We start from the raw sequence: 19,233 nt of genomic DNA, 5'->3' as shown, positions 1-19,233 counted from the left end.
TTTCCTTGAAAACGTTCAAAAAGTAATTGTTGAAAAAAAAAACTTTGCAAAAAAAGTGCTAAATGGCATCTCTAGTCTAAAAATGTCTATATCGGTTCAAAACTTTTAAGCCCGAAGTGAGATATATTTTTGAAATTCGGAGAGAATAACGTGATCTTGTAAAAAAATTGAGTGTAGCACACCACATATACCCAACATAGAAGATTTAAAACTTTCGGTTGACTTTATACCCTACAAAATGGTCAATATGTGAGTTATCTGAACGAAATTCATAGATCGTGTTTCGTTATTCTAGCAGATTTATTGTCAGGCTGTGTGTAAGTTATCTTCATAAAATTGCGTGGAAACATGTTCTCGAGTATAATTGAAAAAAAAAAATGAGTGAATTCAATCTAAACCTTTCTCCTAGCTTATTACCTTTAACGGTGGTCAGTATGCGTGATACTTTAATGAAATTAAGTGAACAATTTTAACGTTAGTTCTAGACCTTGGACCGAATTTCGTTTCTCTAATGTTAGGTCTAGTAAGAAGAAGTCATTATTTTTTCTGTAGATGGCTTTAGCAATCTGGAAACAGTTCATGCGACATGGTCCTTGAAAGATAAGATTTCGTAACAATAATATATTGCCTGTTTTGTGATTGCTTGATTTAGTACTGATTGAGCACAGGTCAAGAAAGAGCATCAGCAACGATAAAATGTGCTATACTTCGTTAAGATGAAAACACAAGTTCGGTGGGTGAAAATCTAAAAAGTTACCAACAAATAAAAAATTAATCGTTAAAATAATATAAATCGTCGAGTTCGATTGACAGATAAGGACTAGTTCTATTGCCCAGGAACTAAATATTGCTCAAAACCCAGATTCTTCTTCTTCTTCTTAGAGCCGTGTTTACAACAGCACGCCAGTCGTTCTTACTTTTCGCTGTTTGGCACCAATTCGACAAACCAGATATAGCCAGATCACCTGATCTCTCTCAAATGGAGTGGAGGTATTTCTCTTCCTCTGCTTACCCCGGCCGGCACTGCATCCATACGCACGAAATTACCTAGCCCGGGTCTCTTGATTCGCTGAATTATGTCAATGACGTCATATATCTCATATATCGTCTCATCGGTATTCGCCTTGGCCAATGCGGAAAGGACCATAAATCTTTCGCAGAACCTTTCTCTCGAAAACTTCTATCGTCGACTCATCAGATGCTGTCATCCACCACATATCATAATGGGAGTAATGAATAAAGGGTAACTAAGAGGTAGAGTTCGGTCTTTAGCACCTGTTGGCAAGAGTTATTCTGCGTTGGATTTCTAGGCTGACATCGTTATTGGTGTTAATACAGTTTAGAACTATTTAAATAAGGTTGGTTAGAAACAAGAGCTCGATGTTTGGGCGCCAACTAACTCTGTCGATTCCTTAAACTCTTGTAGTATTTAACTAGATATGACTTATATTGCTGGTCAACATGTAGGACCTGAGTGCGCATTAGTTAAAAGAGATATCTATACGAGTATACTCGTGAGTAATCGTGCAAAGCGTTTAGTGCGACTTGTCGCACGGAAAATATGTAGATCCTTGGAGGGCGTAAGTGAAACGTTCATTTTACGTAATTCACTGCTTGTCCGTTTAACTACGAACCATTAAGGTGAGTTGAAATACAAGTAGCTTGCGTTGACATTGGAGATCAGCTTAAAAGCAACTGAAGTTTTTCATACACCCCCACACATACATACATATGTACATATATGTTGCTGCCACAACTTCTTTGGGATTAGTTTTACTTAAAGGGAAAAAATGAGACTTAAACTTTCCTTTTTCATCTCGCACTCTACTCGACTTACTTATCTGCCACCCACTTTGCTTCCCACGCCTGCAACTGAGCTTTTTTCGATAGCTTCTATTCTATTTATGTGCTGAATATTTTTTTGTTGTAAACTTACTTTCCTTTTCAATCGCTTGTTTGCCGCTGTTTGAACGCTTATCAGCTCAGCTAAGACTTTGTTGTATTTTCTTCTTTTCGACGTAATGAGTGGGTGTAGTACGCGTATAGTATATGTTTGTGTATGTGTGTGTTTTAGTAGTTACGTTGCGGCTATTCCCACCACAATTATGGCATCATTATTATGGGCTGACAAGGAAAAAAGTGTGGAAATAGATGAATTGAAAAAAGGCATAGAAGTTTAACGCTGTACTTTCAATTCTCTGGCGTTTTTTTGTTTGCAAGTAAAATTAATTTTTTCCTACATCGTTACAAGGGAACCTTTGAACTGCGTTAACATAATTTCGATAAGACTTTTTTTTCAGGAATTTCTCCACTTTATTTTCGCCATAGCATTTTCTGGGTCATCTTCTTTTGTGTTTATTTTGCGTTACTTTGTTAAACGTTTGCTTTGCAGACATTTTGGGTAAAGCTCTTTTTCAGCGAAATACTTTTCATAAATTATTTATGAACACTGATAAGTTGCGCTGTGTAAAGAGGCTTATAACTACATACATATTTATGGTATGTATAGTTATGGGAAGATACATACGTTTTTGTGTATATAGTTATACTTATGTATTATATGTATATATTAATTTCCTAATATAAGTTTTATTAAAATTTATAATAACTATAATAGAGGGATATTTGGAAAATATGCCGATTATAATATAAATTGACCAATATTGGTTTTATTTCGAGTACCGAAACCGCACACTTAAAACGCGATTTAAAATCTAATATTTATACCCTGAAGTTTGAAATGAAGTTTATAACGCCCGGAAGTAAACTTTGGAGACCATATAATATACATGTTTATGAAATGTATTTGCCTTAACGAGCTGAATTGATTTAGCTACCTTCGTCAGTCTGTTCCTATGTGTTTATACAGGGTTTGTCCGAAAAGTGATAGGACTGAGTCGGTTTAAAAAACTTTATTCAACAAATCGTTAAAATTCTTCAAAAAACTTTCAAAATAGGCTCCTTCTGCAGCGCTACCGACGCGATTTCCAAGCATTGAAGGATTCACGGAAGGCATTCTTCGGAATAGACTTGAGAAATGCGGTGTGGATCTCCTCTGTCGTCTCAAAATGATTACCTTTCATCGGCCTTTTCATGCACATCTGAGTTGCAGGGCGGCTGTGGAAGCGTTGGGGCGTTCCCCTAACCAGTTTTCTGTCCCAAACAATCTTCTTCAATTTAATTGCAATTCCGTTTATTCCATTTAATTACAAATTAACAAAACCAGGTTTTTTTCGTCAAAGATTGTACATTCAGTGTTATTCCCTAAAAATGTTTTCGGGCTGATTATAATCAATAATCACACTACTCAATAAATCTGAAATAGACATTTCCGACTGATCTGGTAAGAAGTTTTTGGGGTATCTTGAATAGGAATTTTAGTTCAAAGAGTCTGCTAAAGTAAATGGTGGCGGTTTGACCCCTACTCCCCTTGCCCACAACACAAAAAATCTTACGTTACTAAATTTTTACTATGAGTTTCGGTTTTAGCAACCCAAATTTATCCAGAAACAGCCTCTAACATCACAGTCGTAAAATGACAGCAAACTAGTGCTATTACAAGTAGACTAGACTAGTATTGTTTTTCATGGAAGGTCCGATGACTGCGATTTTTAGATGTAAATCCACTATACACTTTCTTCATATCACTTATTTATGGCTTATGCAAAGATAAGGCTTCAGGAATTTTGTTGGACCAAGTATTTTTATACCTCCGCAAAATGCTTAGTAATATTAACTTTTTCTTTCTTGGATACTTCAAATATAGCGAGGTTAGGGAAGGAGGCAGGATTTCGGAAAGGAGTTGGGGGGTTAAATTACTGAGCTTGAAGGTTCAAGCTGTGCCGATTATGAACATATTCCACTTTTCGCAGGGGTACTCTTAACGATAAGCGTTACTATGATTACGAACTATTTTGTATGTGGTTTACCTTGTAGATATGTGCTTATTAAATGTAATCCCGAAATAAATGAATATATTTTAATTGTCGAACTTTTGTATTTCTCGGCTTGTAAGGGGCTCCCAACCCCGAAAACTCCTCGTGTTGTCACTACCGAGTGAAGTCAATCTCCTTCATTTCGAGATTCCCTACTTGTTAAAGAAAAAATACAGAAACTACCTATTTAAGGGAGAATGTTTATTATCATTTGCAAGAACATTCTTTAGTTAATTTCTTTCAATTCTTTCAAATAATGGTCGCATCTAATTTTCGACGACTCGCTCGAGCATTTCGACTGGTAACTGTCGAATGACACTCGTGATGTTTTGCTCCAAGACTTGAAGCGGGATTGTCTGCATAGACTTTATACTTAACATATCCCCACAGGAAAAAGACTAGCGATGTGATATCACACGATCTCGAGGCCAATCGACCGGCACAAAACGTGAAATTATATACCTTTCGAAATGTTCTCTCAATTATCTCATTGATTGTTGATCCAAGAAATTCCTCCAATTGTTAGGGACCTCAGGCCCGGAAGAGATCTCCGCTTAGTGAATGGGATCACGGTGGGTTTTGCTGGGTTGATGTTTAGCCCTACCGTGTTGCACCATCCTTTCGTCAAGTTTAAGCCCCTTTGAACAATGTCACAGAGAGTATTCTCAAATCTGCCTCTCGCCATTATGACAAAGTCGTCCGCGTACCCTTGACAGCGGATTCCATTGCTGGTGAGCAACTCGAGTAGTTCGTCTACTATCAGGCTCCAAAGCAGAGGGGACAGTACTCCACCCTGCCAAGACGAATCTTACTTTCTCCCACTGTTGTTTCTGCAACCCTAGTGCACAGAAGGGCTTCTCTCCATCTGCGTATCGAGGGGTTAACGTTCCTTCTCTCGAGTGCTTTGATCATGCTAGTGTGAGACGCATTATCAAAGGCACCCTCAATATCAAGGATTTGTAAAGTTACTTTACAACTAATTAAAACTAATTATGAAATTTAATTATATCAATAATTAACTTAACTAAACGAAAAACTCTCCTTTTCCTTTTGTTTACAGAACTTAGACGACAGCTTCGATCGTCGAAATAAAAAAGGACATTCAAAAGATTAACAACAAAACTACCGAATGCCATAAAAAATAATTATCCTGAAAAGTGAAAACGCAACTACGCTTACGTCTCTATAGAGTTGAGTAAGTCTACGCTAGCTGGAGCTGACTGCAACGCGCTTTATCGCACTCCTTGTCACGCTAACCGACAGCCTATTGGTCTTGAGCTCAACGCGGCTGTTGTTGTTGTGGCTGGATTCATTACTGTGGCCAGTGGAAAAAACTGTCATCAAAGTGTAATGATAATGTTAACAATGTGGAAAATTTTTATTGCGTTCACATTGGTGACGTTGCGCGCGACATTTGTGGCAGCACGCTTGCATTCGTCCAACAGTCTGATGTTGCATGCAGCTGGAGTTGGTGGCGGCAGCGGTGGCATTGGTGGCCTGACTGGCGGCTCGTTAACCAACAAAGATGCGCACGGTAAGTTTAAAACAATTTTCTGATTCAATTTAATGTTTTTTCGCCCATTCGAGAAAATGTATTGGTATTTATGGTTATATACTCGTACAGTTGTATACGTACATACATATAACATTATATATAAGCGTATATGGACCAGTATGTCCACGCATATACGAGCGCACTATTAAAAATATCATCGTTACTCCTTTCATTTCTTTTATGGCGCTCGTCATTTTTTATAAGTATTTCGTAAAGTTTTTCACTCGTTTTTTCTTCGACGAAAAGTTTGCCCAACGACAGTGCGCTCAACATCCATTAGCATTAGTTAGTCGATGGCGCGTGATGCGTTGCGTTGTCAGGTGGCAAGCCGGTTACACGCTGTGCTACTGTAGGTCTGAATGGCCATTAATGGCTAACCGTGTACCGGCTGGCTGCCATTCCGGTTGGCCTCCACAAGCTGGTGTCTGTGTGCGCACGTAAATGCGCAGGATTAAGGGAAATGGCAGATTGCGTGTGGCATTGCTGCGCACTATCATGACCGGCCAAGGTGTCATAGCGACGATAAGTACACAAATTCGTGCTGATATTAAATTTAAGTATTGCTTTGGCGGCGATTTCCACGCAAAGTGTGCGATTGAATGGGCGAAGTTGCGTGGAATATTTAATTTAAAATGAACACAGCCGGTTCGAATTGCAACTTAACAACGTCGAAGTTTCACTTGAAGCACTTCATACAATTAGCATATAATTTACTCGACTAATTGTTACAAATGTTCGCTTATCTTTGTGGCAAGAAATATACGAAAATTTGGTAATGTACATTTTTGGTTGTTTTACTAGAAGACACTGATGAGGGGTTTAGGCATAAATCGAATATTTTTTTGACTCTAAATGTTAATCGTAAATATAAATCATAATTTTGAGTGTTTTAAATAGCAAGCTCCCAGAGGCATTTAGCGGTTATTTTTTGCCGAATTCACCCTATATTTTTTCGCGAGAAATCAAAAACTTATATGAAATATGCTATATGGGAACAAAGTGAGCTTTTCGAAAATAATTGATATTTTTTATTTAAAATATTTTGAGCTGTCTTAGTATTTCTATTATAAGTCTGTTCAAAAAATGATGTACACAATCGATGTAAGCGGAAATGCCCGTATTTTTGGCAACTGCTTAATAGAATTATTAATCATGTCTTTAAATAACCCTAATTTCGAAATTTGAATCTTTCCATCTTTCTGGCAAAGTTCGCATAATATTATGGAAAAACTGTGTATCTTGAGATGTTATTCAAAAATCAAGCAGTTTTTCAATATCGTCTTGTGAGTGAAACTGCTTCTGAGCAAGACCATGTTACATCGAACGGAACAAATAATAATCGGACGGTGAAATATGTATTTGGTGAATTTAGCGCGTGGGGTAGGACTTTCCATTTAAGCGTTTCCAGGTAGATTGTATCGGGCTTGATAACGTGAGGTCCAGCATTGTCATGCAGCAGAGTAATTTTTTTGTAGCTCTCCTGGTCATTTGCAGCTCTTGTAGTCGCTTTTAAATGGCTTGACGGATGACTCAAAATGCTGAAACAACTTTTTATTGCGGTTGAGACGTATCCTCATCGAGAAACGACTCCAATTCACCGTCTTCACGCGGAAGGTCGTTAATATCGAAATAGCCATCTTTGAAGTGACGTAACACATGTTGTTTCACTTGGCCTTGGATATGGCCTCATTCGTCGGGTTACCAAGACCTAATTATCACTGTTGATCAAAAAAAGATTAATAGGAGTTGTGTCATAAATGTTGCATTTGACTGCAGAATTCACAAATTTCCTTTAAGTTTTCACAATATATTGTGAATTGTGTTAAATTATGCTAAGCATAAGGAAGGGTTGTCAAAACCATGGTGAGGTTTTACTGCATCGGAGAATTCATTGTTTCAATGGTGCTTCTTCTTCTTCTTATACATTGCAACGCACACATAACTTCGCCATTTGCGTCTACATATACTTTACGAGGGCTGCTATATACATATATTTCTGGCCTAATAATGAAAATAGGCATATTTATCAACGAAAATGTTTTTTTTTTTCGTTGGATTTGGCTCGTCTTGGAAGACCCACACGGTCGATTGCTGTTTTGTTTCGGGCTCATACGCATAGATCCATGATTCGTCACCTGTGATATAAGATCGTCACAGGTGACGAATCATGGATCTATTGTGCGCCTTTTTGAAGCTCCGCGATCGTATTTTTTCAGCATTTCTTTACTTCAATCCACACGAGCATTTTCATGGTCCCGTAAAATTGTGCGGGATCCAATGAGAACAAACCTTTTTTACGGCCAGGTGTTCATGCAAAGCGAATGTAGGCTGGCAGGAGAAATGCATAGGCATGCCTCTATCTGAAGGTATGTTACATGACGGTCTTGCATTATCAGTTCACGTACGGCATCGATGTTTCATGCACAACGGCTGTTTTGGACGACCTTCACGGAATTCGTCTTTGAGCGAGCGTCGGCCACGATTGAATTCGTTGTACCAGTTTTTCACAGTGCTATAGGATGGTGCTTCATAGCCATACAAAGATTTTAATTCATCGATGCAAATGACCGCACGAAAATGTTCACGAGTTAGTTCCATTTTTTGGCCGAGATGAATTTTTTAATTCCCTGTAAATAAAACAATTCACGATTAAATGACAAAACGTTCTGAGTGATGTTATGCTAAAAACTGCCAAACTTTCCAATGGAAATGTCAGATTGCACCTGGCAAAACTTAGTGTTGCATAGTCCAGAAATGTATATAGCAACCTATGTACGAGGTTATTGTACATATGTTCCTAAAGCAGACAGGTCGCGATGTACTAAAACCGCAAAAAAAAAGGGTTGGCGTTGGCACCTTGCTTCCGTTGTCCTCATATGGGTCTCAAATCGAAACCTTTCGTTGGAGCATCTTCATCCATGCGAACGACATGTCATAACCCGTTGGATATTTATGCGCTTAACTATACCCATGTCGCCATGTCGCCATATCGCCATACAGCTCATACAGTTCATTTTTCAATTTTCTCCGTATAATATAACGGGAATAATGAGAGACTTATAGAGACTGGTTCGTCGATAGAGGGATCTGATTCGCAGTTGCATACCGATCCCAAAGTAGTCACAGTTGGCATGAGCTTTTCTGCGCTTGATCTTCAGGCTTAGATTATTGGTATAGCTGCCCGCAGTTGCGTAGCTTCCAAGGCGCGAAGAATCTTTGTATGTGGCCTCTATGTACTTTATATTGCTCTCGCCCACCACAAGCCCAACTTATTTCGTTTTTTTTTCAGGCTGGAATCTGTAGTTAAGGCCTACATTTTCAATATCTGTATACCTTCGTAGTATTGTAATTTTTGAGTAGACAGTGCCATTGCATTGTCATTCTGCTTAACCGTGTGAATTTCGCAGGGATACCAAATGTAGGTAGGCAGCTCCGATCAGTGCGGTTTAAATCGACAAAAGGTGAAGGGTGTTAATAGTCTTCTCCAGGATTTGATTATTATGAAAATCGGGTCTATGGAAGATTTACTAGTTCTAAAGCCACACTGATATGTGGTCCAATCAGTTTATTTACATTGAGCTTAAATCTTTCACACCATCAATAAAATCGAAAGAATCAGAGTTTTGAGATGAAAGAGGGGATCCAAGAGGCATGCACCTCGGATCTTAAGGCTATTCCGGATAATGCCTTTCGTGACGTCTCAATGCTTGGAAATCGCGATGGCAGCACTGCATCGACTATTTTGAAAGTTCTTAAGGGATTGTAACGATTCTTTCAATAAATTTTTTTAAATCGACTCAGTCCTATTACTTTCCGGACAAAGAAGCCTGATTCTACGATAACTAGCGCAGACTGCGGGATTTCCTTCTTGTGGATAGATCCGAGTACATTCATATGCTAAACAGTGGGCATATATTCTTCCTACCACATCATGCTTAGCAGCTGGAACATGCGTCTTATCAGCTCCTCGACGCTACCTTTCAATAGCTCTGTCGGTAATACATCGGTCCCTGAGGAGTTGTTCTCAAGCCGTCTTGGAGTTATTACTATTAAACTCGTCTGGATCCTGTGGCGGGACGATGAATTTTTAAACTTTAAATTTACGTATGGGTTTCTATAAATTCCTCTAATAAGTACCGATATCTCCAATGTAAGCTTTAGCTTCATATACACTTTTCATTCTATTATATGTGACCTGGTCTACGAAAAGGGAGCTAACGTGCGAAAAATTTTTTTTTTTTGGAAAAAAAATGTTAAAAATAAACAACTCAACTCAACATCCGAATCAACTAAAAAGTGAAGAATTGTTTTTTTGACACCTAAGCCCCCTTTCCGTAGACCAGGTCACATATACATATTTCTTCGTTTACAAGAACGCTCAACCAAAATACTTGTATATTTATAAACGAAATATATTTAATAATAAATTTAATTAAATTTTAAGTTTCTTCTATTATAAAAGTAAATATTAAAATATTTGTACAATATATACAATTACTCTAGAGGAAATTCAAAAATCAATAAACTTAAATTAAATTCGTAGAAAATATATTTATGTGCATTTGTAATTTGAGGCTATATGAGGTCAATGAATTCTCAGTATGTCACTCTTTATTTAAGCGCAAAAATTAAACAGAATTTTCAACGAAAATCCCACACAAAATTTATCTAAAATAATTTCCTCTTTATATAACAAAAACAAATGTATATATGTATGTATAATATAATATAATAGATTTTGCAAATGCAATCAAAACAAATGAATAAGTCGCTCCCCCTTATTTTGAGGATTATCCACCTTACTGTATATACAGTTATAACTACAAGTATATGTACGCTTAAGTATCATGTGAAGTAGGTAAATGTGTATATATGTATTTAAATATACACAAGTGGAAAGGCAGGTATAAGTTCATGCATACTTACATATTTACATAACTAAGTGAAAATGTCAAGAATGAACTTTTGTTAAGCGCCAGACAGCCTAAAGGCACACACTCACACATGCACATATGTATAGAGTATATTTTATATTTGTAAATGTATACATATGTATATATGTATGTGTGGTGCGGCATGTCACATTCAAATATGCACTTATGTAGATACTTCTGGTTGGGAGTTGAGCGCATAGCTTTGTGGGCACTCGAGTGGCGCATTGGATTTCCGTGCTTCCTGCCTCAATGCGCTGCGCATATTTATATGTGATAAATCTTTTAAAATATATGTGTGTATGACTGCATGAGTTTAAATATATATATATACTTGAGTATGCATATACATATGAATGTACATAAGCATAGCATAAATGCATTTAGCTATGCGCACGTTTACATCCAGGCTTTCTTTTTTCGTTTAAAGATTTTAAAGCACTTTTGAGCGCCAGCATCCATAAAAACTTTATGCCGAAAGACATATGCCTGTGAGCGCACCTGCACCAACATAAATATAATATACATAAATATATATATATATATATATGTCATACATAAATGTTTGCGCTTATAAGTAATGAATATTTCAACACTTGAAAAATACCAGAATTATCACATAACATGGCAGTGAACATGACTATTGCGCGCCTGCGAGCACAGACATACTCGCATCTTGCGCCCAAACGCAACATTGCCGTACGCCACGCAAGCAAATGGCAGAGGACCCGCCAGCAATGGCTAGCACGCGCATTTGCTTTGATTAATGCGGACAATTCCATGAGTATGTGCTCATACCTACATACATATGTATGTATGTGCTCGTACAAGCTCGTATGAGTGAATACGACAGCACTAAATGACACATCCGAGCGTCGTGACTTGTGAGTTGCATATAAATTCAGACAAGATATTTACGGTCACATAAAAATCATGCAGTAATGCGAGGGTGGCTCCCGACGGCAGAAAAGGTGGAAGAGAAAAGGCAGAAGCGTAGAGAAAAGGTGGTTAAAAAAAGCAGTTAAGCTGCAAGAATGGCTATAAACAGCAGTCAGTCTTCACTAAAGTGGCTGGAATTTCAGATTCGACGGTTTCTGATGGCAATCTTGGCCTCAATATGTTGTGCAGTGTGGGAGGTGCGGCGGATATTTAAATTGATTTCTGAAAGATTTATTTGCCAAAGTTTAATTTTCTTATCGCATACAAACGGTTATCGTGAATTGAGTTCTTAAATATGCATAGAAAGCAAATAGCTAATATGAACCGGAGTCATATTTCTTGAAATAAATATATTGATTGATTTTTATAACGGCATTTTGTCATATGTTACATCGAAATTTTCCTCATATTTGTGTTGTGTATCGTGTGAGACGAGTTGAAGCAGTGTGTTTGTTTAGACATGTGGTTATCGATTCGAGCAAGTGACTGGCTGCCTCGAATAAATTCTAGTTGAGAGGCCCAATTTTCGACCACCTTTTGAAACTCGGAATCGGTTGCTATCTTGGTTTGGGACCATTCACTAAAGTGCAACGAGCTTGATGGTCGTTGAGAGTTACTCGTTAGCTAGCCTAGCGTTCCATTTCTACATAATCATTTAGAAGGAATTAAAGTATCCTTACATATTTCGCAGAAAATACAAATAAGATCTATTAGAAACTTTAAATGTAGAGACCCGCTAGCAACGGAACCCTGATAAACAGCTTTATATTCGATTTAACTACTCCATTATAAGAAATATTGAATTGTATGTAGCACAGTCCTCCGAAAATTAATGACTATAAAATGATATATGTATGTCGTGGGTTTGGAATACAGATTTCAGCTCGTTTCATACTCTATCTTGAGCCTTGTCTTCAAAAACTAGGCCTCTAAAAACTAACACTCTATGTGACTTGTCCAAAGGGGTCTAAACCTAGCAAAGGGGTGGTGTAGGGGAGTTGAATTGAATATCAACCCCTCCAAGACGCCGTGGTCCCGTTTACGAGACGTAGGTCCCTACCCGGTCTTAGGAATCTCTCACTTGGGGGAAGTGAAATAGTGATGACCAGTAGTGTCAAATACCTGGGTTTGATGCTTGACTCCACTCTGCGGGGGAAACAACATTTAAACCTGACGAAGGCTTTGATGGTGTGCAATCCGCTGGCGGGAAAGTCCTGGGGCTGTAAGCCAAGGATCGTTAGGTGGTTGTACACCATGATAGTGCGACCGATAATCACATATGGGGCGGTGGCCTGGGCCTCAATAGCGTCTCAAACTTCTGTTAAGACAAGACTGTTGAAAGCTACAGCGTTTAGCCTGTGTCTGTATGACGGGTGCAATGCGAACCTGTCCAACTGCGGCAACTGGAGGCTTTGCTGGAACTGACACCGCTTCATTTGGTTATCGGTCAGGCAGCCAAGCACACACTTCTGCAAATAACGGCGGAGGGGTGCGGAATTGGCAAAGTAATCTCATCCCGGAGGATGGAGATGATAAGTGGCTGCTTACCATTGGTCCTCCTCCCGAGGGATAGCATTACAAAAACGGTCAACTTCAGGAAAAGATTCAAGGTCACCCTTGGCAGTAAAGACGAATGGGATGATTCCAACATCGAACTGATGCTGAGGAATAGCACGCTAAGGTGGTACACCGATGGCTCTAAAATGTCTGAGGGAATCGGCGCAGGGATTGTGGGCCCACGCACTAAACTCCCATACCCATGGGAGAGTTCCCGAGCATTTTCAGGCGGAAGTTTTCGCAATAAGCCAGTGTATCGATATTAACCTCCATCGCAACTATTGTAATGAGCGAATAGCGATCCTCAGCGATAGTCAAGCGGCGCTAAAGGCGATCTGTTCCTATGAGATCAAATCGCTACTAGTGCAGGAGTGCAGGGAAAGGCTGAATAGCCTTGCAGAACAGAACCAGGTACACCTAATCTGGGTGCCTGGTCACAAAGGAATAGCCGGTAATAAACTGGCAGACGAGCTCGCCCGCTCCGCAGCCTCCACCAAGGTGATAGGACCCGAAACCCTTCATGGGGGTGGGTCCCCACGCCATGAAAGAGCTGCTCCGTAAGGAAGAGGTAGAGGGCAGGGAGCAGCATTGGCACCAAACTCGCGGTATGAGACATGCCAAGCTGCTAATGGGGGGTTACAACCTGAAAAGGTTCAAAACTGTGATAAACCTCCCAAGGAACAAACTCAGGTTACTGGTCGCATGGTACACCGGCCACTGCAAACTGAATAGGCACCTGCATAGCATGGGCCTATCCTCTAGTGCAAGTTGCCGGTTCTGCGATAGGGAGCCTGAAACCCCGGAGCACCTGCTGATCGACTGCACAGCAGTCTGGAGACGCAGGACAAAGGCCCTTGGACTAACATGTCCGGATAGGGATCACATTGCCTCACTAGCACCCGGCAAGTTGTTGGATTTTATTCATGCGCTGGGGCTGAGTGAGTCAATGTGAGCCAGGAGAGGGCACAATAGACCAAAGGTCGCAGTGCATTCCTCAACTTTCATTCTAATTCTAATTCTAAGTCTCTCAAAATGCCTTAAAGTCGTGTCTTTAAAGAAACATTTCTAAAATATTTCTGCATTACTTAGTGACCATCGATGTAACATGGTTCCACCGCTATAGATCAGAGAAAGAACCCTCGAAACAGTGCACTTCTCCGTGGAACTTACTCCGAAGAACGCGAAGTCTGTTCTTTCGACCCGAAAGGAGATAAGCACCATTTTTTTGGGATTCGCAAGGTGTGAGCTATGGCATATCAACTAGCTGGACATTGCTTTATGAAGCCAAATTTTTGGAGCCACTCAACCCCGAAGTGGCAACGTTTGGCACATTCAATAAAATAAAGCAGAAAAAGAGTATAAGAAGCTTTATCGAATCAACAGCAAAATTTACAATTATTAAGTTCTTTATTATAAATACTACCACCCCCGTCTTTAAAGACGTTTCACTAGTGTACTTATCCTTTTTCCCTCAATTACACCTTCTTTGTAAAATGTATATATTTAAAGGTATAGAATCCAGTTTTCTTTCGCTTTTGTCTAACGCACTAGCATAGTCTTCGCTTTTAATTTCTGTACAGACCTTTAAAGCTCTCTTGTGTTAAGCTTTCTTTGCTTTTTTATTGCTTCATAGTGATGAAAGTGCCTGTGTAAGTAACAACAATGAATTTTACATCTTCATCTTCTACTTACTGTTTTTGCATATTTTCTCAACATCTTCTTGAGCGACGTTCTTGGCCTCCTATTTATTAATGTATGGATGTGTTTGCTGTGCACACATATTGTTGTGCAAGTGTCAGCACTGTGTCCCCCTTATTTTACTTTTCGAGCTCCATTGTGTACCCTTTCGTATTGTTGTCGGCGGCTTGCGCTGTAATCAGGAAAACACTGTGATTACACTTCGTTACAACATACTGTTTCAAAAGTTCATAAAATGTGGAACTTATTACGCGTTTATTGTAGCTGCGTAAGGAGCAAAACTTACTCCATCTTTGTAGATTAGACTTATGCATATTGCAGCTGAGGTTTTGAACCCGTATCTTAAGTATATGTTATTTCATATTCGGTTAGATAGTTTTTTTCTTTCTCCATGCCATATTTCTACTTCATATAGTTTAAAAATCATGACTTCTTCTTCTTTATTGACTACATCTCATATATTTTATATATTTATGGTGGCCTCTTGCCAAAAAAGTTCTTATTAACTTTATTGTGTCTTAAATGCAGTTTATTATTTGATCTGAAGAGCCTTTTGCGTTCACGGTTATCTTTCTGAAATAAAACTAAATGTCGTCAGAACAAACCTGAGAAATCTGAATTTTAAAGAATTAATAACTATGAAGAGATCAAAGCGATAAAAAATATATGAGAACTTTTTCTCGAAGGTTACAAATATTCTTGGAAGTTTTTCAGACTTTCTGCTTGATCATGCGCCCAAATGTACTCGAGGTTTGTTAAGAGACGAAAGGTTAACAAAACTTCTATTTAGTATTTTACGGACTTAAGAGTAGCAAGGTAGTATCTATTTGGGAATCTCTCCATATGTATTTAATAATTTTCATAGGCTATAGCAACTATCGTGCCATAGGCGTTCTCTGTTCCTCTAACCAAAAATGTTCGTTTGCCTTTCAATTTTAGGCAAGTTCGATCCAATAACTTCCATTAGCAAAGGGTGATTTTTTAAGAGCTTGATAACTTTTTTTAAAAAAAAAACGCATAAAGTTTGCAAAATCTCATCGGTTCTTTATTTGAAACGTTAGATTGGTTCATGACATTTACTTTTTGAAGATAATTTCATTTAAATGTTGACCGCGGCTGCGTCTTAGGTGGTCCATTCGGAAAGTCCAATTTTGGGCAACTTTTTCGAGCATTTCGGCCGGAATAGCCCGAATTTCTTCGGAAATGTTGTCTTCCAAAGCTGGAATAGTTGCTGGCTTATTTCTGTAGACTTTAGGACTTGACGTAGCCCCACAAAAAATAGTCTAAAGGCGTTAAATCGCATGATCTTGGTGGCCAACTTACGGGTCTCAAAATGGCCATAGAATCGCGAGCTGTGTGGCATGTAGCACCATCTTGTTGAAACCACATGTCAACCAAGTTCAGTTCTTCCATTTTTGGCAACAAAAAGTTTGTTAGCATCGAACGATAGCGATCGCCATTCACCGTAACGTTGCGTCCAACAGCATCTTTGAAAAAATACGGTCCAATGATTCCACCAGCGTACAAACCACACCAAACAGTGCATTTTTCGGGATGCATGGGCAGTTCTTGAACGGCTTCTGGTTGCTCTTCACCCCAAATGCGGCAATTTTGCTTATTTACGTAGCCATTCAACCAGAAATGAGCCTCATCGCTGAACAAAATAAAGCGCGAAACACATTTCGAACCGAACACTGATTTTGGTAATAAAATTCAATGATTGCAAGCGTTGCTCGTTAGTAAGTCTATTCATGATGAAATGTCAAGGCATACTGAGCATCTTTCTCTTTGACACCATGTCTGAAATCCCACGTGATCTGTCAAATACTAATGCATGAAAATCCTAACCTCAAAAATTCACCCGTTATAACCAAAAGTGTCGGTCTGATCTTGTAGTCTCACCATTTTCTGACGATTCTTAGCTGAGGACTATATTTTTATACTCTCGCAACAAAGTTGCTAAAGAGAGTATTATAGTTTTGTTCACATAACGGTTGTTTGTAAGTCCTAAAACTAAAAGAGTTAGATATAGGGTTATATATACCAAAGTGATCAGGGTGACGAGTAGAGTTGAAATTCGGATGTCTGTCTGTCCGTCCGTCCGTCCGTGCAAGCTGTAACTTGAGTAAAAATTGAGCTATCATGATGAAACTTGGTACATGTATTTCTTGGCTCCATAAGAAGGTTAAGTTCGAAGATGGGCAAAATCGGCCCACTGCCACACCCACATAATGGCGGAAACCGAAAACTTATAAAATGTCATAACTAAGCCATAAATAAATATATTAAAGTGAAATTTGGCACAAAGGATCACATTAGGGAGGAGCATATTTGGTCGTAATTTTTTTGGAAAAGTGGGCGTGGCCCCGCCCCCTACTAAGTTTTTTATATATATCTCGGAAACTACTATAGCTATGTCAACGAAACTCTACAGAATCGTTTTCTTCAAGAATTTCCATATACAGTTCAAAAATGGAAGAAATCGGATAATAACCACGCCCACCTCCCATACAAAGGTTATGTTGAAAATCACTAAAAGTGCGTTAACCGACTAACAAAAAACGTCAGAAACACAAAATTTTATGGAAGAAATGGCAGAAGGAAGCTGCACCCAGGCTTTTTTTAAAAATTGAAAATGGGCGTGGCGTCGCCCACTTATGGACCAAATACCATATCTCAGGAACTACTCGACCGATTTCAATGAAATTCAGTACATAATATTTCTTTAACACCCTGATGACATGTACCAAATATGGGCCGAAATCGGTTCACAACCACGCCTTCTTCCAATATAACGCTATTTTAAATTCCATCTGATGCCTTCTCTGTATAATATATACATTAGGAACCAATGATGATAGCAGAAAAAACTTTACACAAATACGGTATTTGAGCTGAGGTATCCCTTGTAGAAAATTTGTCGTGATCGGAGTATAACTTTTCAAGGTCCCTGATATCGAACACGAAGAACTCAGTGCCTAACCTAACTAAACTAATTTTCCACCGAAAATATCGGTAAATCTCTCAGAATTTAATTTTAATTAATTTTACAGCAAAATAAAAAAATATGTAAATGACGGATAATGAAATCTCGATTATCAATTTATCATGCGAGAGTATAAAATGTTCGGGAGCACCCGAACTTAGCCCTTCCTTACTTGTTTATATGTACTTCGATATCTTAAGGTTTTTCAGTTCCAATTTCTATTTTTAATGAAAGACTTAAATTTGTGTAAAATTTTGTTGCAAAGTGTTGTTATACATATTTCAGCCTCTTTTGTGATAACTTTGTTGCTATTGTACATAAATGCTGCACTTAGTTTACAACAGAAAAATTGCTCTTCTTCTCTTTTCTTCTTCGGTGACCAGTCAAGACGCGAGTCAGCACATGATTTATGCAAAATTGCTCTTTACCATTATTTTCTTTTTCCTTCTCACATTATGAATAAGAAATACTTCGAGCCCGGGGCTTGTTCTGTAATTTGTAGCTGCTGGTGTAACGGGTTGTTTGGCGTTTGGCCATAAGGGCATTTTAAATCTCGGTCCTATTGTCGCACGTGCACTGGCAACTCTCTGACCAAAGGTGCAATTCAAAAAGTTGGGCTGTAAGATTTTTGTATACATGTATATAAAGTATATATGTTTTGCTAGAAATCGCACAGTTGTACCTAAAGTAAATACTGCTAAAACATTATACATACTCTTGTTGTTTTTGTATTCAATGCAGATTTGAGAAGTATCTTGAGTTAGCAGTACATTTATATCGGAGTAATCTATCGGCGATTTTAAATTCTTCCACCTTAGACGATTGTCTTGAGTATGAACTGTTAATCAGTCTTTCTTTCACTTAGAAAAGTTAAAGCTCGGATCGAACACATCACACATGAGATGATTGTTAGAATATTTCATTCATTCAGATTGTTTGATGATTTATCAAACTTTTTCTGGTGAAGATTTTAAATGAAATTTAGTTTATAAGCAAACCGATTCCGAGAGGTATCTAGAAATGGTTTTGTTCTTAAATCATACAGTCAATTCAAAAGCCAAGAAAAGCGTCTCGCTGAAAGTGCACCCACTGAAGATGTCAAACGAAGACTTCTCTGTGTTTAGGGCAAAAACTTAAACTTCATGACTCTAATGTATACCAAATAAGAGTATTATGATATCAAGTAGCCCTTGTGATGATAACTCAATGATACCTAGAAATATATTATTGATGTCTTCTATATTTTCGTTTTTCGAAATGAGATAGGTCTTCGTTGTCCTCTTGGGTTCTATCGCTGGATCTATGAATCTTGTGTGTGAACTTAGCTTGCGCAAGTAAACAACTAGCTCCTGAGCAAGTGCAAGATCCTGCTGTCAGGTTTTGCGGCAGTCCCTGTAGAACGCAGGAGATTCACAAAGCTACTTTCTCTAAGCAAGGTTCATCATCTAACAGTCCCAGAGCTCTTTGCTGGACGTGATCCAATAGGCGTACATGCGGTATGGCTCAAACGCTCAGACACTTTCATGGAGGAGAACTCCAGCTGTTGCCAGACTGGGGTAGAGACCTCTTGGTGGTCATACTTTCGGCGAAAGAGGAGAAACAGTTGAAGTTAACAATAGTAGCCTCAAAAAA

The 19,233-nt window shown here is 38.6% G+C and overlaps 1 protein-coding gene across 5 annotated transcripts in view; it reads left to right on the top strand.

Moving 5' to 3' along the window:
• LOC105222272 (neural cell adhesion molecule 1-A) overlaps positions 1-19,233 on the top strand; it is a 187,488-nt gene that overhangs the window by 39,332 nt on the left and 128,923 nt on the right. For all 5 annotated transcript variants that reach the window (XM_049448787.1, XM_049448798.1, XM_049448796.1 and 2 more), the window contains exon 2: positions 4,996-5,469. In XM_049448787.1, the coding sequence (XP_049304744.1) occupies positions 5,286-5,469 (184 nt within the window). In that variant the 5' untranslated portion in view covers positions 4,996-5,285. The remainder of the gene's footprint in view (positions 1-4,995; positions 5,470-19,233) is intronic.

This window comes from Bactrocera dorsalis, chromosome 1 (assembly GCF_023373825.1).
Source record: "Bactrocera dorsalis isolate Fly_Bdor chromosome 1, ASM2337382v1, whole genome shotgun sequence".
NCBI lineage: Eukaryota > Metazoa > Arthropoda > Insecta > Diptera > Tephritidae > Bactrocera > Bactrocera dorsalis.
This window is presented reverse-complemented; position numbering and strand designations above follow the sequence as displayed.